Source organism: Gobio gobio (genome assembly GCF_949357685.1).
Source record: "Gobio gobio genome assembly, chromosome: 23".
In the NCBI taxonomy this organism is placed as follows: domain Eukaryota; kingdom Metazoa; phylum Chordata; class Actinopteri; order Cypriniformes; family Gobionidae; genus Gobio; species Gobio gobio.
This window is the reverse complement of record NC_137119.1, coordinates 40,266,723-40,288,921: the sequence shown is the minus strand read 5'-3', so window position 1 is coordinate 40,288,921 and position 22,199 is coordinate 40,266,723. Positions and strand designations below refer to the sequence as shown.

At 40.4% G+C, this 22,199-nt stretch overlaps 1 protein-coding gene across 3 annotated transcripts in view; it reads left to right on the top strand.

The window, feature by feature from the left end:
• Window positions 1-788: 788 nt before the first annotated feature.
• The window catches only part of capn15 (calpain 15), a 43,644-nt gene continuing 22,233 nt past the window's right edge, over window positions 789-22,199 (top strand). Inside the window, exons 1-2 of one of the 3 annotated variants that reach the window (XM_079806343.1) lie at window positions 789-1,034; window positions 14,144-15,611. In XM_079806343.1, coding sequence (XP_079662469.1) covers window positions 14,166-15,611 — 1,446 coding nt within the window. In that variant the 5' untranslated portion in view covers window positions 789-1,034; window positions 14,144-14,165. Of the gene's footprint in view, window positions 1,035-4,532; window positions 5,160-14,143; window positions 15,612-22,199 lie in introns of those variants that run through there. The other 2 variants (XM_079806342.1, XR_013815676.1) reach the window with 2 other exon arrangements.

Genomic DNA, 22,199 nt, shown 5'->3' with positions numbered 1-22,199 from the left:
TAATCATGTACTCTCTCTCTCTCTCTCTCTCTCTCTCTCTCTCTCTCTCTCTCTCTCTCTCTCTCTCTCTCTCTCTCTCTCTCTCTCTCTAATCCTTTTGTAATTTACCACAGGCTCAGTTTCGCTTTCGGCACGATTTGTTGAGGAAACCGACTTAATTTAACCGCATCCGGCTGTAGAAATGGTGAAACTTAGAGACCCTGTTTCTAAATATATTTAAGCTTTATTTATTATCCTGTGTATACTCTTCATATACTCCTAAATTCGATGACAGTTGAAATATCGTACTTTCGTTTTTATGTGGAAAATATAGGCGATGTCACGTGATACCTATTACTTTTCCTCACGCTGATCATAATGGACCAATCACAGTCGATTGATGGCAGGATGATTATTAAAAACAATATTTTTTTTATAGACACTGCCTATTTACATTTCAGATTACATTTTTAAATAAAATTAGTAGATTTAAAAATCTACAAAAAAAAAAACCGCCGTGGGATTTGAATGCGTCTCTCAACGTCTCAACGAGAATTAAAAATTTTCTGGGCCGCCGAGCGCCCCCTGTAGGATTAACCCTGTGCGTATCCTAGGAAACACTTACTGGCCGACAACATTCGCGGTCCAATAAGAATGTTACCTTTCTCTCCAATACACACAAGGCATTTTGGGAAACGAGTTTCAGAAATCCGTATTCCGAACGCGAGTTGCGCAATCTGACCAGCGCAGCGCCGCGATCGAGCGCGGATTTACGGCGATTGCGTAGTGATCTGTTTCTTGTGATTATTACCATAGAGCATGAGGAACCCTGCGAGATTAATGCAGTAGATCAAACCAGCCAGATCACACATCAACCTATCCACAAAACGAGCATGGATCGGCGGAAAAAGCAGCTCGTGGAGAGCGAAGACGCGTATTTATGAAGGTTTTTGGGAATAAATAGCTCATTCCCGTCCAAAGAAGGGAAAGTTAAACGGGCAAATCAAGGAAGACAAGATCAGATCGGTCCATCGGTGTCTGCCTGTGCTTCACGAGTAAGATCACTTTTCTAAACACAGATTAAATAGATAATAACATCATAACAAACATCACGTGTCAAGCTGTAGGTTATTTGATGTAAATGTGTGTGTTTTGGCGGATTCTGTCTCTTTAATAACATCTCGAGCGACAGTCAAATCAAATGTTACACTGTATCGTTTCTGTTCAACTTCCCTGGCGAAGGGATTCAATGTAACATTCTGTCAGTGAAAGAACTGGTTTTGTAATAGTTTAAGATGTGGTTTGACACAGTTTAGGCTCTGGTTTAAGTGCTGGTTAATGGATGCATCTGAAGTAGGAAGTGAATTCTGATAAATGGAAATGTGTTTTTATCAGTGCTGTGAAAACAACAAACTGTAAAGCTGAATTTAGTGTGTGTGTGTGTGTGTGTGTGTGTGTGTTGTGAATCACTTTGGAAAATGCTCATCTTGAATAATAGACACGGTCTTCCTCATTCAGACTGAATGTCTTTCACTCCCTGTCCTCAGTTCTGTTTTCTTCTCACTTCATGTCATGTCAGGTTATATCCTATTAGAAAGACTATTGAAGTGCAGTTTGAGTTGATCTCTGGATTTATCAAGCAATCTGTCTCTTATGGGTCAGCTGGCTTTGAATACAGTGTAACAGGTGTTACTGTAGTGTGTGTGAAACTCTACTTGCATTTGAAATGCTCAAATAATGTTTTTGAGCTTTTATAAATGCCTTTAAGTGTAGAGCGTCAGTACAGCTTTCTATCAGAAGTGTGTGGTATGAGTAAAGGTAAAGGTGTGGGTGTTTCCATACAGTGACTAATTTTCTCACGAATCCGCAGTTGTCAGTGTCACATGTCTTGGATAAATATGTGAGCATGTTTTGTCACAGTTAACACGAAGTCTTTTGTGGTTTCAATGAGTAGATTCACACTTCGACTCTCTAACCCCACAAGAATCGTGTTTGTGTGTGTGTGCTTGCGTACATTAGATCTTGTCCGACTGGTTTTATGAGCTGAGGTATTGCGAAAGCGCAAGAACATCGTTTGCATTGAACACGCCAACTGAACACACATTCATTGGCCTACTGCTCTAACCTTGATGGTATTGCTATGATTAATGCATTGCTCGCTGAATGCATAAAGTCTTCGGTCACAGCCCCAGTTTTTAGGACATTTTTTGAAGTTTGCATTAGGAATATTTAGTAAATTAACAATATCAGGAACATTAAGAGTTTTTCCACATTCTGTACATATTGCACTGCCGTTTGCGTTTACCTTCTCATTTAATAATGCACTGATCTGGAGTTTTTATGGCTGTTTCTTTTAGGGCTGTTAAAAGATTAATCGCATCCAAAATAAAAGTTTGTGTTTACATAAACATACATTACATAAAAACAATATATGTCACCCTGGACCACAAAACCAGTCATAAGTCGCACGGGTGAATTTGTGGCATGAATATATGAATATATTTGAATGTATGAATATATTTTGTAAATTTCCTACTGTAAATATATATATATATATATATATATATATATATATATATATATATATATATATATATATATATATATAATATATATATACAATTTTCTCAATATTTAGATTTTTTTGCACCCTCAGATTCCAGATTTTCAAATAGTTGTATCTCATTGGATCATTTATATTATATATATAAATGTAAATATTTTCTATAACAAAATTATATATAAATATAACAAATTTTTCTTAAATATATACATGCGTGTGTGTGTGTGTGTGTGTGTGTGTGTGTGTGTGTGTGTGTGTGTGTGTGTGTGTGTGTATTTAGGTCTATATGTACATACTAATTATACACAGTACACACACACACATTATGTAAACACAAAATTTTATTTTGGATGCGATGAATGATTTAATCGCCATTCATTGTTTGACAGCCCTATCTCAAAATATAGAAATAAAATGGCAGATTTCCAATGCATCACATACTAACAAAAGATACACGGATTACCTCCACATCTAAAGTTGTTCACTTTAAGACATTTTGTCTGGACATTCATTTTAATTGTCCAAAAATATATATTCTATATTTTTATTTATTTATATATATATATATGAGTTATTTCTTCTTCTAGAACCCAGAAACGTTCATGACATTCACCCACTTATAATCTAGATTATTAGTGTACATTTATGACACATGCAAGAGATTCTGAATCCTTTAGCAGAGCCTGAGCGTTGAATCTGCGCATGCGCGCTGCTGACTCGCCGTAATCCTCGCGCATCTGCGCGTGCTGGAGAGAAACAGGCTGAATTAGGAACCGAATCAAAATAACCGCAGCATCAAACTGCGCTTTAGACGCACGCATGCTGTCACCATGAGTCCCGCGAGGAGATGCATGAAGGCACCGCTGCAGTTTGGCGGCTGGCGGTGTGTGTTTATGCGGCGGCGGCATCATCCGCTCCAGCCGAATCATGAGTGACCGAACTGGCTCACGGAACCGCACATCCGGGCGCGAGCGTTTTAGCCGCAGGGATTTGTCTGTATCATCCATCCGGATGCTTTCGATGCTGGACCGCAGTTAAGACCCCGGAGAACCGGCGGAACCGGAGCGCTCCTTTCCTCACCGGGCCCGAGACCACTGCACCTCACCCGAGCCTCTCTGCGCCGTTAAATATTCATAGTCACGATCTGAGTGTCAAACTTGATACTCGGGTGCCCGGAGAGACAGATGAGAACCTTCACAGCCAACGCTGTCACGTTATAAACATCTGCATGAGCTTTAGATGAGACGAGCAGCTGGATCTTACACGCGCAGGAGGACATTCACTGCAGCACCTGCAGCCCGACCCGCCGCGGGCCTCCCCTGGGTCAGAACCCCGAGTCCAGAGACACACACACACACACACACACACACACACACATGCTTGCATGCACGGTTGGATATGTTATATTGTTTTCATCCATACACTTAATAGGAATGCACAATATATTGGCAGATCATATTGGTCAGAATTAGATGCTAAAACGACACTTTTTAATCTTTATAAAGTTATCCATCCTTTCCGCTGAACGTTAAAACAGTGCCTAATTGTAAATATAAAATGCAAAATTATTTTGTAAGCATGCAAAACCATATAGACTCATTATATCAGTCATATTGGCCATAAATAGTACCTTTTATTTTTTTTTAATTCTGTTTAAGATTGCTTTTTTTATACTAGTTAACCTCTTCAAAAGTGTATTTAATAGGCTGTACTATACATTGTGTGGTGTTGTTTTTAAAATTCGCCTTCGCATGCTTCCCGGATCAAATGCATGCGCAGGAAACACCCTCGCATGCACACAGACTCGTATGCTTGTTCTCTGGACGCTGATGTTTGTTTGCGATGAAAGGAATATTTGCTTCTGCAGGCTGGATGAAATGTGACGCATCGTAATCCCGGTGACAGCTGCGGAAAGATGAGCCACAGACAGAGAGAGAGAGAGAGAGAGAGAGCAGAACATGATTAGAGGGACTGCGCCGTGACTCAAGCAGACGCATAGAAAAACAAGACGGGACGCGCGCGGCGCGGCGCTCCAATGGAGGCTGGAAACTTTCTGTCGGCATCAAAGTTCCTCTTTTAAAGCTGTGTTTTCCTCTCTAGTGCTTCAGTGATGTATTGCACTGCCATCCCTGAGGTGTCGTCCTTCCTCTCAGGCGAGGTTACGGCAGGTTAAACGTCACCTGAAGCTTCGAGACATCGGGCCCGTTGAGCTGAAGGGCCCCGTGGCCCTCGCAGACCTTTGGGAAACGCCAGCCGTGGATCCTGTGAACATTTTGGCTGCCGTCGATCACAAACACGTCCTGGTGTTGACTAGAGGAGATGGACCCGCCAAACTGAGATTCAGAACCTTTGCGTTTGTGTGTATTTATGTGTGTGAAAGACAAGCAGAGGGACGCAGTGTGTGTGTTGAGAAGTTGCTCGCTGTCGTGGCAATGGGGAGTTCTGCGTCGTCTCTGACCACGGACAGAGAATCAGATCACGGGTTCGGCTCGGCTCCGTTCCCCGCGGCCGCTCCGATGGGCTGGCTCAGGACCAGCCACAGCAGTCCGGTGTGGGGAACCACGTTCATCACGCGCCAACAGCAGCAACAGCAGCCTATCCCACACCGAGAACGCAGGTAAACGCATGCATGCGCAGACCTCACCTCATCCGGTGATTTACGGTCAACGCGACTTTCCCAATACACACTCGGCAAAAATATTTAGGCCCAAAATTGCAATCCATTTGGATTACACAGATTTAACTTTATTTTTAATTATGCTGATTCTAAGCCATCTGTATAAATGCGTGATTGTAATTAGTAAACTTTTTTATCGCAGAAATCTGACCTGTTTTATTTATGCATGACTTAAAGGGTTAGTTCACCCAAAAATGAAAATTCTGTCATTAATATCTTACCCTCATGTCGTTCGACACCCGTAAGACCTCCGTTCATCTTCGGAACACAAATGAAGATATTTTAGTTGAAATCTGATGGCTCTGAAAGGCCTCCATTGGCTCAATGGCACTTTACACTCTCAAGACCCATAAAAGGCACTAAAGACGTCGTTACAAAGTCCATCTCACTACAGTGGTTCTAAAATAACTTTATGAATCGGCGACAATAGTTTTTGTGCGCAAAAAAACCCTAAATAACGACTTACATAGTGATGACGATTTCAAAACACGGCCTCATGAAGCTTCGAAGCGTTATGAATCACTGAGTCGATTCAGCAGTTTGAATCGCCAAATTTCAGCAGTTTGGCGGTTTGACACGCGATCCGAATCATGATTCGACTCACTGATTCATAACGCTTCGAAGCTTCATGATGCTGTGTTTTGAAATCGTCATCACTATGTAAGTCGTTATTTAGGGTTTTTTTGCGCACAAAAACTATTCTCGCCGATTCATAAAGTTATTTTAGAACCACTGTAGTGAGATGGACTTTGTAACGACGTCTTTAGTAGCTTTTAAGGGTCTTGAGAATGAACCGTGCCATTGAGCCAATGGAGGCCTTTCAGAGCCATCAGATTTCAACTAAAATATCTTCATTTCTGTTCCGAAGATGAACGGAGGTCTGACGGGTGTCGAACGACATGAGGGTAAGATATTAATGACAGAATTTTCATTTTTGGGTGAACTAACCCTTTAAAAATATGCGTCACATTTTATGTTAAAGCTACACTGTGTGATATTTTCCCCCATCTAGTGGTGAAAAGTTATATGACCATCCAGTGAATATCAATTTCTGTTCCTCTCAATTCCGATTTCGTTTTAACTCCTACGGTGGCCGATTTAGTCCAAGATTAACATGGCTTCCAGTTCGACCTCGTCCACATTCAACACGGTGCCATCGAGTGTTAAAACGCCAAAGGCGAAGCTTGAATTTACGGGTATGTCCCTCTTTGGCTAATGTACTTTCAAGATGGAGGGGCAACATGGCGACCCGCATTTGAACCCCTCACCCGTATGTATTTTCAATGGCATATTATAAACTTACGAGAATACTTTATTACTTGAAAGAAGTAAATATACATTAATGAGCACATATATTTTTGAAAGAACTAAGTGTTTTTAGCTAAGAATAAACTAAAAAAGTTACACAGTGTAGCTTTAAAACTAAAAATTTTATATTCAAATTGTATATGCATTCAAACAGCATTTCCCTTTTTGCAAACATTTTAAATGTGCGCGCTATTCTGATGAAAATGTTTGCCCACTTTACGCCATCCATCCATTAATTTCCTGATTAATATTCCCGCCCTGTATTTATTTCATTTGGAAATGTGTTATGGAGTTAAATTAGGCTTGAGGTGGCCCTTCTGCATTCTGGGTTGTTGTTGGTGCATTTTGTACTACCGTTCAAAGGTCTGGGTTTGTTTGTTTTTTTTAGTTAATGAATACTTTTATTCAGCAAGGATGCATTACATTTATCAAAAGTGACAATAAAGACTTATAATATTACAAAATATTATAATAATATAATATTTTGTATTAGGGTCAATGACATGTATTTTTTGTGTCCGAATTCATTATTTTCCCCCCAAAAAAATTTATAAATACATTTCACATATCAAATTGATCTACAATGGCTTCCTTTATAAGATACTCTTTACATTTTTTAAAATTCAATTGACTTTCTGAGTTGTGGTGTTTCAAAGACCTAAAATGTCAGGTGGTGCGACCAGCAAATTTACATTTAAAAGTATCAATTCCCTCTGCAATTGCAAAATGAAGTAAGAAATATAAATGTAAGCCATTATATAATGTATTAAAAAAAAAATTATAATAATAAAAGAAACTCCTTATGGAAAATGGTGTTCTGAACACATAGAAAAGTGTCCGTGAATTGGACTAAAAGCTCAATTTAAGATTGAACATTGGTCTGGGGAGTCAGCTCTGTATTTTCTACTGCACACGCGAGCATAAACGTGCATAAATTAAATTACTCTGTACGCAATTGGATAGTCCTTCAACCAATCAGACCACAAGAGGCATGATAAACGAGCATAATTCAAATGACTTTGTACGCGATTGGATAGTCCTTCAACCAATCAGACCACAAGAGGCGTGATCAACGGGCAACGACCCATCGCTTCTCTATCCGTCATCGTGTTAAACCGGCGAATAATGGGCCAGGTGGATAAGCCAGTCTGTGATTGGTTCCCGCAAAAGTGTAACAGAAGCAGTAAAAATGAATGTACGGGTTTCCAGACTGAATTGCCGGGCGAAATCAAATCGCCAGCAGATCAGGCTGGGTTAACCCAGTCTAGACTAAAAGGGCAATACATAGAAAAGGGAAAGGGAATTTACTATGTGATATGCATTTTACAATAATTCATATGTATATTGTATATTATTTTGAATGTATGGTCGCACCACCTGACATTTTCTGGGTGGTAAAATCAGAAATCTTGTTTAATAATGAATTAATGCTGTCTTAAAAGCTGTTAAAACAATATATATCAACACCATACATTTTTGGACATAAAAAGGCATTTAAAAAAAACTCGTTTGCTTAAACTTATTTATTTTTTATCTTAAAAAAAGTATTATTTTTTTTATTTGTCATTGAACCATTAATCTCCACAAACGTGAAGCAGCACAACTGTTTTTAGCATTGATAATAATCATACATGTTTCTCGAGAAGTATATCATATTATTAGGATTTCTGAAGGGTCATGTGACACTAAAGACTGGAGAAATGATGATAAAGTCAGATTTGATCACTGGAATAAATTACATTTTACTATATATTCACATAGAAAACTGTAAATTGTAATAATATTTCACTGTTTTTACTGTATTTCTGATCAAATAAATGCAGCCTTGGGGAGCAGAAGAGACTTCTAATCAACCCCAAACTTCTGTACAGTAGTGCAGTAGGGTGATGTTTAGTGTGTGTCAACACAGTGTTATGCTGAAAAGTCTTGGACAGATTCTGAATGTGTGTGTGTGTGTGTGTTTGATAAGCAGATGGTCTGGTCTTAGCAGATGGCAGCGAAGGCATCTTTTTACTAGAGGACTTTCCCTTTACCACTGTTTGCCAGGGGCACCCCGTGAGCCTGTGAGGTTTCACGTGTGTGTGTGTGTGTGCGTGCGTGCGTGCGTGTTGATAACGCACATCTTTGATATTTTTCTCTGTTACGTAGACGTTAAGCATGTTTGCATCGCATGTTGAGTTATTGATGCTGGAGCTGAATCATCAGAAGGCATGCGTCTTTAAAAGAGCCGCTGAGGTGCTAATGCTCATTTAAAGAGAAAGTTCATTAAAAAATGATAATCCAGTCATTTATTCACCCTCATGTTGTTCCAAACCTGTGAGAATTTCTTAAAGAAGGCGTACCGTATAGTAGGTTGTTGCTCTTTTGCCTACAGTGAAGCTCCAAAATTAGCATTCATAATCAAATAAATTTTAAAGATGCATTTTGCAAGGTTTGTCATCATCAAAACATCATTGGTTCTTGCATGTCTTGTTATAAACATCTTGAGTCGGCATATTTGAAAGGACATGATAATAGCTAAGGCAGAGGGCAAATATTATAGATTAGAATGACTTAAAGTGGTGGTTGATAATGATTTCACTTTTTTAACTTTAGAAATCGCTTTTTAAGGACTAAAACAAACGGCTGGTAGGGTCTACAATGAGCTTCTTCCTGGGTTAGTGACATCACTAACCCTAAAATTTACATAAACCCCGCCCCCGGGAACACGCAACAAAGGCCATGTTGAGAAGAGGAAGAGTGTAGTCGAGTACTTTTGGAGTCGCTCAAGCTGTCCATCCGTCTTTCACATTTATTGCAATACAGTACAAACACAAATGCAATAGAACGTCATAAAATCAAGATAACAACATAAGTTATAACCGTAATTAAATTTATACCTGTTCTCTCTTCATGCAGCAGATATTCTCTGACTCTGTGCATCTTACAGTTCCCACACAAGCGATTTATAGAATATCATGACAGAATATGCAAATCAATGACTTGAAGATAGTTAACTCATAAATTCATCAACTAACCCTTCAGAAACGTCCTGTCTCGTTCTACATGTTGTCACTTCTTCATTGTCCGACTCCGGTTTGAACATAAATGGCTGAACAGTTTTGGACATTTTCAGTGTGTCTGTGTGAGGTAATCAGAGCTGAGCTCTTGAAGCTCCGCCCTCTTCTTGAAAGGTGGCCGGGAGCAGCAGCTAATTTGCATTTAAAGGGACACACACAACAACTGCACGTTTTTGCTCACCCTCAAAAAGTGAAAATTCTATAAAAAATATCTATGGGGTATTTTGAGCTAAAAATTCACACACACACATCAGAGACTTATTTTACATCTTGTAAAAAGGTTTATAATAGGACTCCTTTAAATCTAGGTCTGTTCCTCATACAAAGCGATCAGAAAACTTAATATATCATGTGTTATTTCTTTCATAATTTATGGTGCTTTTATGTCATTTTTGAAGCTTTATTAATTTTTTATGCCAACAGACAGGTAATTCTGCTTAAAATGATTTTGTTTCATGAACAGAAGAAAGTAATGGGATTGATAAATGACATTACAGCACATTTGAGATCAGCCAGTCGTAATCCAAGTCATTTACATAAAAAGCAACCAATGTAAAATATTGAAAAGTCTATTTAAAGGCTCAGAGAGAGGGTGGAAAACGGTCATAAAATTATGGGGATAGCTATCATTATTAGTGAACCTAAGGGAAAAAAAATAAAATGCTTGTGTAGAATATTTAACCGGGTTAAAGAAAACAGCGGTTCAGCTGTCAGGCTTGGAGATATGTCATTTTTTTCTGCAGCACCATCTGCTACGCGGCTGTTCATTTCCAAAAGTTCGAGGAGTAAAACAAACGCCTGTCACCAACCTTTTTAACAACTGCCACGCCACAGACAGACTCGAACAAGAGTCTTTCAGAAGTAACACGCTTTCAGCTGGAGTCACATGGTGCAGGACGAGACCATTATAAATTATTCTCACTGTTAAAACAGTTCTGTCATATTATTTTTATAAGGATTGAGCAGTGCAGGAACTCGACATGTCCTTGTGTTGGTTTTCTAAAGGATTTCTTGTGTTAACAGAATCCAGGAAGCTTCACAAGCACTTTGTGATGTGTTTCCTCCAGCGTCAAATTGTGAGCCGCTCTGTGTGTTCAGACTCATATTTGCTCTCTACATATTTACTGATTTACTTCTAATGTATTTTTAAACTTCATGTGTCTGATGGGGCCATGATGGTCAACTAGTGGATTAGTGAGGTTGATTCGTTTATTTAGACTAGTAGATATTTCTCACATTTGTTGTACTCATTTTTAACGTGTTTAAATGCATACATATTATATCATAATATCATTATAATTATCATATATATATATATGCTGTCAAACGATTTAAAACAATTTTTATTTATCGGCATAACCAAAAATATGGTTTTATATGGTTTATATTTTTGGTTATGCCGTTAAATATAAATAAAAATTGTAATAGTTTTTAATTGGTTATGCTGATGCCTATATATTTATGTCTAAGGCTATTTAATGTCAAAATCAGGCAAATAGGTAATTAAACGAATTAACAGATATATATATATATATATATTAGGGCTGTCAAACGATTAATCGCGATTAATCGCATCCAAAATAAAAGTTTGCGTTTACAAAATATGTGTGTGTACTCTTTTAATTACTATTTATATATAAATACACACACAAGCATGTATACATTTAAGAAAAAAATATATTTTTATATATAAAATATATAAATATACATGTATTATAGATTATATAAATGTATATACATGCAAATATTTCTTAAATATATACATGAATGTGTGTGTATTTATATATAAATAATAATTAACAGAGTACACACACACACATATATTATGTAAACACAAACTTTTATTTTGGATGCGATTAATCGCGATTAATCTTTTGACAGCCCTAATATATATATATATATACACACCTAAATACATACATACTGATTTACTGAGTAAATGCAAGTAAACAGTATTGTTTTGAATTATAGGTGTCACATTTTCATCTACTTTTCATCATAAAGTTTGTCTGAGGTCAAGTTGTGCAATATCAAAACACACTTCACCTTTGTCGTGACCTTTGACACCTTGAGACACAAGTGCTGTAGAGTGTCCCAGTGTGACATGTACTCCGCCTGAGTGCCTCTAGTGTGTGTGTGTGTGTGTGTGTGTGTGTGTTGATCATTATCAGGATGTTTCCTGAGTGTTTTATCGGTGGTAGAATAGTGAGTTGCTGCTCTCGGAGGCTTTACTGAGGATTTATTCCCATAGCAACAAGCTCCAATCACCTCAACCAATCACAATTCAGAATAAACTCTCTCTTACTCCGACACACACACACACACACACAGTTGTTTAATATGTCAGTATGCTTTAGGATGTTTGCTTTCAAAATGATGTCCTCTAAACAAAAAATTCCTGGTTTGTTTGGGGAAATTTGTTTTCATGAATAAGGTTGGAGCAATTAACTTTAATTGTGTTATTATGTATCAGCCAAAACAATAGTTTGATATTTCAGTGTTACCTTTCATATTTTTGTTAACTCATTCATTGCTGAAAAATAATTGATGTTTATTAGCAGGTTCCTTTGTGACAACATGCCCTGCCATTGTGTGTTCGATGAACTGTGTGTGTGTGTGTTTTCCAGCTCAATAATTCTGCAAATACAATCACTATTTTTTAGCTGAGGCGTCAAGGTTTGTGTCTATAGAAATGTACTTGCGCTGAGAAATATAATATCTGGAGAAAAGGTATGACAGCTCGCCCGTTATCGTCTCCTCTATATAGCACACGTCAAGCCTGAGTGCACACGTCCATATTAATTCATAAAAATGGATTGTTCTATGAATTCTGATGGCTCTCTCACCTCGTATGTCCTTTCCTCGTTTGCGCAATGAGAGGTGTTTCCTCGCCTCAGATTTCATCTGTCCCAGATTGCCTTATGTGACTCAAATATGAGTGTTTTTAATGGATTCTGCTCAGCATTGTTCCTACATGATGCTCATCAGCCTGAAGCCAAAAGCATGATGCAGTTGGAATGCTGTTATATTGCATACTCGGAATAAACTATTTCCGCCAATAATTCCCTTCTTTCCAGCTGTGTTAATAGGTCACAGAACACACCCATGCTCTGGTTTGTGAACGCTGAAGTCTGTCTTGCACACATTGGCTCGGATACTTACACAAGCTTTGATTCTTTGCATTATTTATCAGTGTGATCCTCCTTGAGCCGACAGTTAGTATCAGTACTGAGTCATATAATACACACACACACACACACATACGCAGTGAGGATCGGGATGAGGGCCAGTTCTGTTTGACCAGTGCTAATGACTGTGACTCGCAGTACAAATGTCTTACTGTGTGTGTGCGATGGCTTCTGGAGACTCGGGGCCAAATGTCTCTGCATGCTCACAGGGAACCGACCCAAAGACCAACAGTATATAAAACACAGTTGTGTTCAAAACGTGCTCATGGTTTGCCTGTTCTTAAAGGAACACTACTCTTTCTTTTTTTTTTTTTTTAATAGGCTCATTTTACAAGTCCCCTAGAGTTAAATAGTTGAGTTTTACCGTTTTTGAATCCATTCAGCCGATCTTTGTATCTGGCACTTTTAGCATAGCTTAGCATACATCATTGATTCTGATTAGTCCATTAGCATCTCATTCAAAAAATGACCAAAGACACTTTCAATATTTGTCATATTTAAAACGTGACTCTTCTACGGTAACATCGTGTGCTAAGACCAACTGAAAATGAAAAGTTGCGTTTTTCTACACCTATATGGCTAGGAACTACTTTCTCATTCCTGCGTAATAGTTGCAGATCTTCGCGGGTGTACCATGGCTGCAGCGGCGCAATGATATTACGCAGCGCCTGAAAGTAGCCCCAGCTAGGGAACTTTCAATGTGACCGGCACTAAGTTCGTGTAGTTGCAGAGAAAGTTTCAGGCTTGCAGCCGGCAAATTGTGTTGTGGATTTAGCTGTGTGATTAGCCATGGTTGTGTGTGTTGTAAAGCGCTGTGATAGTAAGTCGAAGGTGTAACTACCACCATGTTTCACAGAATACCAACCAATCATTGCGCCGATGCAGCCATGGTACGGCCGCGAAGATCCGCGACTATTACGCAGGAATGAGAAAGTAGTTCCTAGCCATATAGGTGTAGAAAATCGCAACTTTTCATTTTCAGTTTGTCTTAGCACACGATGTAACTGTAGAAGAGTCAAGTTTTAAATAGGAAAAATATTGAAAGTGTCTTTGGTCATTTTTTGAATGAGATGCTCATGGACTGATTACAATCAATGATGTGTGCTAAGCTATGCTAAAAGTGCCAGATACAAAGATCGGCTAAATGGATTAAAAAACGGTAAAACTCAACTATTTAACTCTAGGGGACTTGTAAAATGAGCCTATTTAAAAAAAAAAAAAAGTGGAGTGTTCCTTTAATATATCTGAGATATTGTCTCCTTTTGATTTAATCTTATTCATCTTTGGTTGATCTTTAGCCTTAATTATGCATTTATATTATCCAACTATTAATGTTAATTGATTTTTTTTTTTCCTCTTTCTCTTTTAGTCACTCTCATTCTCCTGGTTCGATGGCAGCAGTTGTGAGGAATTCTGATTGGTCATGCGGACGCTGCACATTTCTTAACTCCAGCGGTTCCTTGCGCTGCTCCATTTGTGAAGCTCCCCGGCAGAAGCCGGATTTGAACCACATTCTGCGCCTCAGCAGTGCTGAGGAACCTCGCTGGTCCTGCCCACGCTGCACCCTGACCAATCACCATGGATTAGGCTCATGTTCTGTGTGCGGAGCCGCTCCAGTTACGGCCAACGGACCCATTGCACCCAAGCAGGCCCCGCCCACCCCCGTAGACCCCGTCTCCAGCCCTGAAGCCAAAGGGCAGGTAGCCAATGGGGAGTCCCGGTGTGCGGAGTCCAATGGGGAGGTGTCTGTGATTGGGGAGGTGCCGGGGGGGGAGTGGGCGTGTCCTCGTTGTACTTTAGTGAACACCCCGGTGGCGTTGTCATGCTCCGCATGTGGTGGTCCAAGAAAACTCTCCTTACCGAAAATCCCTCCCGAAGCGCTAGTGGTCCCAGAAGTGCGTACACCTGTGGCAGGGTTTCCCACACAAACAGCGGGAGCATCCGCTCCACTTCTCATTGATCTGACCGAAGATTCCCCTCCCCAAGTACCTTCAGAAACCCCGTCTCCGCCCCCCATCCCGTTTCTGCCCCCTGCCCTGTCCTCGCTTCAGAATAACCCCGTGCCTCGAAGCCGGAGGGAAGTCCCGCCCCCTGGACGTCCTCCAAACCCCGCCCCCTCACCAACATCACCCTCAACCTGCCCGCCTAACAAATCTAAGCCCCTCCCACCATCAGACAATTACCCACTTAAGCGCCTCAGTGTGCTGGAGGAGGAGGAGCCTAACAACCCCGCCCCTCCAGTCACATCTCCGCCCTCTTGGAAGTGCCCCGGATGCTCCGCCCCTACAGCTCCTCCTTCGTCATCTGCGGGCCGTTGCGACGCATGTCGAGGGTCGAGGCCGGGTTCGGGTGGCGATGTCATTGACGTGCTGGGCGAGTCTGTGCGATTCACGCCGGCGTCGCCATCCAGTCCGGACTTCAGCTCTTGGGCGTGCTCCAAATGTACGTTGCGCAATCCGACGGGCACGGGCCACTGCACGGCCTGCGGATCGTCCAAATTGCACGGGTTCTCAGAGCCGTCCAACTGCTCGTCCTGTTCTCGGAAACAACCGCACTCCCACTCGCGTGCCTTTACTTCAGCATCATCTTCCTCCGTCGCGTCCCCGTCGCCGCTGGACAAGAGCGTCTGTCAGTGGACGTGTCCCGCATGCACGCTGCTGAACGAAGGCAGGATGAAGCATTGCGCGGCGTGTCACACCCCGCAGCAGTACCTGAATCTGCGGAAAATAGGAAAACCGCTCAAGCGCAGGGAGAGCATGCATGTGGAGGCCCGCAGACGCACGGATGAGGGGGAGGCCAAGGAATTGTGGGAAAATATCGTCAGCTTCTGTAGAGAGGTAAGACACTGTCAGTTTGATTTAGTACAATGACTTTCCACCGAGTTCAAAAGAACAGCGTTTATCTTTTGTAACATTATAAATAGGGTTGGGCATCGTTTTGATTTGAACGATTCTGATTCCGATTCTTAGTTTCGATTACGGTTCTTTTCGATTCTCGATTCCGATTCTTTGAGGGGTGGAGTCACAACATGTCACAGGCTCATTTCACAGAGGAAAATTGTATTTTGATTCAATAATGAGTTTTAGTTTTGGGACTTTCTCCGCTGGCATTTTCACTTGCTTTGCTGCAAAGGTGAATGGAGTTTCACACCGAGTCCCGGCTTAAAGGGTTAGTTCACCCAAAAATGAAAATTCTGTCATTAATTACTTACCCTCATGTCGTTCGACACCCGTAAGACCTCCGTTCGTCTTCGGAACACAAATGAAGATATTTTAGCTGAAATCTGATGGCTCTGAAAGGCCTCCATTGGCTCAATGGCACTTTACACTCTCAAGACCCTTAAAAGGTACTAAAGACGTCGTTACAAAGTCCATCTCACTACAGTGGTTCTACAATAACTTTATGAATCGGCGACAATAGTTTTTGTGCGCAAAAAAACTCTAAATAACGACTTACATAGTGATGACGATTTCAAAACACAGCATCATGAAGCTTCGAAGCGTTATGAATCAGTGAGTCGAATCAGCAGTTTGAATCGCCAAATTTCAGCAGTTTGACACGCGATCCGAATCATGATTCGACTCACTGATTCATAACGCTTCAAAGCTTCATGATGCTGTGTTTTGAAATCGTCATCACTATGTAAGTCGTTATTTAGGGTTTTTTTGCGCACAAAAACTATTGTCGCCGATTCATAAAGTTATTTTAGAACCACTGTAGTGAGATGGACTTTGTAACGACGTCTTTAGTACCTTTTAAGGGTCTTGAGAGTGTAAAGTGCCATTGAGCCAATGGAGGCCTTTCAGAGCCATCAGATTTCAACTAAAATATCTTAATTTGTGTTCTGAAGATGAACGGAGGTCTGACGGGTGTCGAACGACATGAGGGTAAGATATTAATGACAGAATTTTCATTTTTGGGTGAACTAACCCTTTAACAATAGCATTAACAGCAGTCATATTAGGACTGCTACTAGCGTGGGCAATTTGTGTATAGCTACATTTATCTACGAGGGGGGAAAATAATTTCAGTAACGTTGTTGTTCACCACAATTTGCAATTTGGTCAAGGGCTTTGTTATTACACTACAATAACTTACCTGATTATGACGAGGTGGGATAATGTTAGTTCACCCTGAAATGAAAATAAAGCCATCTTTTACTCACCCAGCTGTTGTTCAAATGCGCGTATTCCTGTGTGTGCGCACTCCAAGCCGCAGTAGCCTCGTGCAATATTGTCATGACAACCAGTACACAATATTCACTTAAGGATATTATTAGTATTATTTCTTATCATATGCGTTATAGAAAAGACGCGTTTTTTTTCTATTGAGCTTGATTTCTCAAAATGGTTATGTGTGTGTGTGTGTGTGTGTGTGTGTGTGTGTGTGTGTGTGTGTGTGTGTGTGTGTGTGTGTGTGTGTGTGTGTGTGTGTGTGTGTGTGTGTGTGTGTGTGTGTGTGTGTGTGTGTGTGTGTGTGTGTGTGTGTGTGTGTGTGTGTGTGTGTGTGTGTGTGTGTGTGTGTGTGTGTGTGTGTGTGTGTGTGTGTGTGTGTGTGTGTGTGTGTGTGTGTGTGACTGGTAATCATCACGTTATGGGGACCAAATGTCCCCACAAAGATAGCAATATCCGAAATCCTCATCCTTGTGGGGACATTTTTAGGTCCCCATGAGGAAAACATCTTATAAATCAGACTAAGTGATGTTTTTTGAAAATGTAAAATTGCAGAATGTCTCCTGTGATGGTTAGGTTTAGGGGTAGGGGCAGTGTAGGGGGATAGAATATACGGTATGTACAGTATAAAAACCATTACGCCTATGGAAAGTCCCCATAAAACATGAAAACCCAACATGTGTGTGTGTGTCTGTGTGTGCTTATCGTGGGTGCAATGACAACAGTGGGAGTTATTATAGTAGGCATGAGCGCCGGCGGCTGCTGACGGCTCATAGTGCACACAGAGGAGCGCGCTCAGAATAACGGCAGAGCTCATGTGTTTTGACTGAATAATACGGTTTCTTTCTGGCAAAACCTTATAGTGTGCCCCCTGAACACTTTCCATATGGCGCGCGTCTCCTTGTATCGTTGCGTGATACATTCGTTTAATTTTTGTAATGTTTTAGCTGATCGCCATTCACTGCCATAATAGGAAGGAGCGCGTGCAGGAACAGTATTTTAAATGTCATAGGACATAGGGCACTGGGACAACATCAGGGTAAGTAAAAGAAGGCTTTATTTTCATTTCAGGGTGAACTATCCCTATAATAACGTTGGTTAGCGCAGGGTTGCCCGAGGAGGACAGACCTGCGCAGCATTTCAAACACGCTACACTCGTTAATTTATACACCACATATGTGTAGTGCATCCTCCCGTGCAAGAAATAAGTTTGTCATATGTGTTGCACTGTGCCGACCCAGGCTTTTTTTTTTTTTAAGTGAAATAAAGCCACACTTTTGAGCGCCGCTAACCGTGCTCCATGGCTGCAACAGAACAAACGGGCGCGGCAAGCACTTCCGAAAACTTGCGCGTTTGGAACCGATGATCGGAATCGAAAACAAAATTTCTAAACGATTCCAATGGCATCGTTATTTTTTAAACGGTTCCAAGTTGGAACCGGTTCTCGATGCCCAACCCTAATCATAAATGTCTTTACTGTTACTTTTGATCAATTGAATGCATCCTCGCTGAATAAAATATATCCGACACATTAGATCTACCTAATTAATTATTAATGAACCATCTGTTTTTAATATCGGTTTAAATGATTGATACATCACTAGATATTTGTAGTGTTCACAATATACTGTAATATATATATATATCTAATCTCTGTTACACCCAGCTAAATACACATCATCTAAACATCCTGTCTACTCTGTTCTCTTGACATCAAACCGCAGCTCCATCTTTGAAACCGAGCCAATATCAAAAACACAGTGCATTATGAAACCAGCGGCGTCCTCACATCTGCTAAATATTTGATACATTTCTGACCTTCTTAGAGGGGAAGTGGTCAGACTTTGTGTTTGAGGAGATGCTGACAGCGATCGTACAGCTTGTGATGTTCAGTTCAGACAGAAAGGATGTAGTCGAGAGTGTCTGATACTCGACTTCTTGTTCTTGATCCCTGTCCGTATTCAATAAATGTTTCAGAAAAGAGCACAGAAGTCTTTATGCATAGTTAAAACCGCTCTAAGTCTTTTAAAGGGGAGGTTGACTATGATTTCCCTTTTTTAACTTTAGTTAGTGTGTAATGTTGCTGTTAGAGCATAAACAACATCTGCAGAGTTATGACGCTCAACATTCAAAGCAAAGGGAGATATTCTCTTTTACAGAAATCGCTTTTTAAGGACTACAACAAGCTTATTCACCGGTTAGTAAGGGTTGAACAACTTCAGATTTTTTAAAGTCGACATTTATGTGATGAAAGATGTCGTCATTAACTCTTTCCCCGCCTAACATAGAATTTTCCGTTATTTGTGAGAAAGCGCTTCCCCGCCAAACATAGCATTTTCCGTGTTTTCACTGTTATACGCTAGGGGGCGCTATTACGCATCTTCTGAATGAGTACAGATTCTCCTGATCAAAACACAGGCGAAGAAGACGCAAAAAAAACCAAGAGATTATATGCAAGCAGATGCATATGTAAAATAACGTGAGCATCAATTTTAAACATCATATAAATCAAAACTGCCTAATGTTACTGAATGAAATGTCGACCCAGGACGAGCTCTAGGACTGTGCAAACATTAGGGGTGTTGATGGACTCCATCTACTCCATCTGTGTTTGATCATCACTCTGAATCTGATCTGGATGTAGTCTTTGACAAAAACATAATTTTCTCAGCTTTTTGTTCAAAATTTTGCTTTTTTATGAAACTTTCCCACATTTAAGTGTTGATAAAAAAGGAATGCATGAAGCTAGAATAAATTAAAACATTTATATATTGCATGCTCATATATTCATACAACAAAATATTATATGGGCCATTACATTTTTGTGAAAATGATCAAAAACCCTGGCGGTGGCTGGACCCAAAAACGCTGGCGGGGAAAGAGTTAAAGAACAAATAAGCCTGAACCTTGAGCTGAGACGCAAACTCAGGTTTTCTTGTGCACAGGACAACTATGGCATATGACACAGAGCTGCCCACAAGGTTATTGCTCCTACAAAACAGCTTTTTTATCAGTTATTTTGTCTTTGGGTCGTTATTTGTCTCACAGATTTCTGCTCGTTCTGTATCAGATACAGATAAAGTAGCACAATAAAGATGACATTTATATGAATGCATTAGTGACCGAGAGAGACAGAGAGAGAGAGCGCGCTTGCATGTGAATTAATTCTACCTGGCAGCGTCTCTACTAATAGTGAAGCTGTGGGTTTTAGTTGCTAAGAAATATATGCTAGAACCTTTCAGTGTCTAAGCTATTTTATTGATAAATCACAGAACAGTTTTGACAATAAATTTCTGCACTACTGAATGATTCTGTGTGTGGCGCGCGATCTCTGCGTGATGTGCGAGCTATGTGTGTGTGTGTTACAATGCAGCAGTGCATTAGATAGGAACGGCGATTGACTTTCACGAGCTGTTTAAAACGTGCATCCTCCCGATCAGTTTTAATCATCAAGATGGCATTTCTTATGGAGCAACTCTCAGAGTACGAATCTATTTGTCATTTTAACTGCTGGAAACAGAGCGTGAGTGTCAGGAAAGGGCTTATCCTGTTGCGCCCTCTATAGGCCAGCGACTAGTCGACATCAAGCTTAAAGCGTCATGGCAGGGCATTAAAGTCGATTAGTAAACTAGTCTGTGCAACCCCTACGGGTTGGTGACATCACTAACCCTCACATTTACATAAACCCCGCCCCCGGGAACACGCAACAAAGGCCATATTGAGAAGAGGAAGAGTGTAGTCGAGCACATTTGGGAGTCGCTCAAGCTGTCCATCCGTCTTTCACATTTATTGCAATACAGTACAAACACAAATGCAATAGCACGTCATAAAATCAAGATGACAACATAAGTTATAACCGTAATTAAACTAAACTAAACCTGTTCTCTCTTCATGCAGCAGATATTCTCTGACTCTGTGCATCTTACAGTTCCCACACCAGCGATTTATAGATTATCATGACAGAATATGCAAATCAATGACTTGAAGATAGTTAACTCATAGATTTATCAACTAACCCTTCAGAAACGTCCTGTCTCGTTCTACATGTTGTCACTTCTTCATTGTCCGACTCCGGTTTGAACATAAAAGGCTGAACAGTTTTGCACATTTTCAGTGTGTCTGTGTGAGGTAATCAGAGCTGAGCTCTTGAAGCTCCGCCCTCTTCTTGAAAGGTGGCCGGGAGCAGCAGCTCATTTGCATTTAAAGGGACACACACAACAACTGCACGTTTTTGCTCACCCTTAAAAAGTGGCAATTTTAACATGCTATAAAAAATTATTTGTGGGATATTTTGAGCTAAAACTTCACATACGCACTTTAGGGACTTTAAATTACGAGTCTTAAACTTCCTTAATTCTGGGACTCATAAATGCAGGCTTGGCCGTCACCTGACTGTAGATGAACTTCAACAGCTTGTCAAAGATCTTGCAGATTAAATCAGGAGTTTTCCTTTCAGTTATGTTTCCAGTTGATATCTCTGATGAAGTGCTTAGAAATGGATTGGTGTTTCGGCAAGCCTTTGGATAATTGTTATATTTTAGCCTTGAGATTGGTAGTCAAATCAAATTGGGCCTGTATATTTCCTCCTTGTGTAGAGCTTGTGATCTCGACATTACCTGTCAATACGTGCTTACTATCATCTTAGGCCGCATTTACACTACAGGTCTTGATGCACAATACTGATTGGTTGACTATATCCGAACCGCTTAAATCATCTTTTAAAAGCGACCCATATCCGATATTTGCATTTACACTATACACTGGCGAAACAGCCCAAGACGTTCTGACCCGGAAAAGGAAGTAAAACGATATGCGATATGCAATGGATGCAGACGAAATGATTATTCAATGTTTTGCTTTCCGCACATCTTTATAGGTCAGCAAAACATTGCTCTCGTAAGGCGGAGAAAAAGTGTCATGTGATCACAGTTCGAGTTGACGTCATTCACCTCCGTCCCTTTTCAATGACGTACGACTCGCATTTACTGAGGAATATCCGATTTGACCGCAGTAAATGCCATGTAAATTTGCGTAAATGCACGTATCCGAATCATATCGGATGTATTACCACATATGAGCGAGGCCTGAATCCGATCTGAGGATAGCGGAATTCATGCGTTTTTTTCCTGCTTACACGTTCACATGTCATATCCGATCTGTGCCACATGAGAGGGAAAAATCGGAATTGGGTCACTTGAACCATGCAGTGTTCGAGGTTAGAGGTCTTAGAGGTTGAACATATTTGGGTGATAC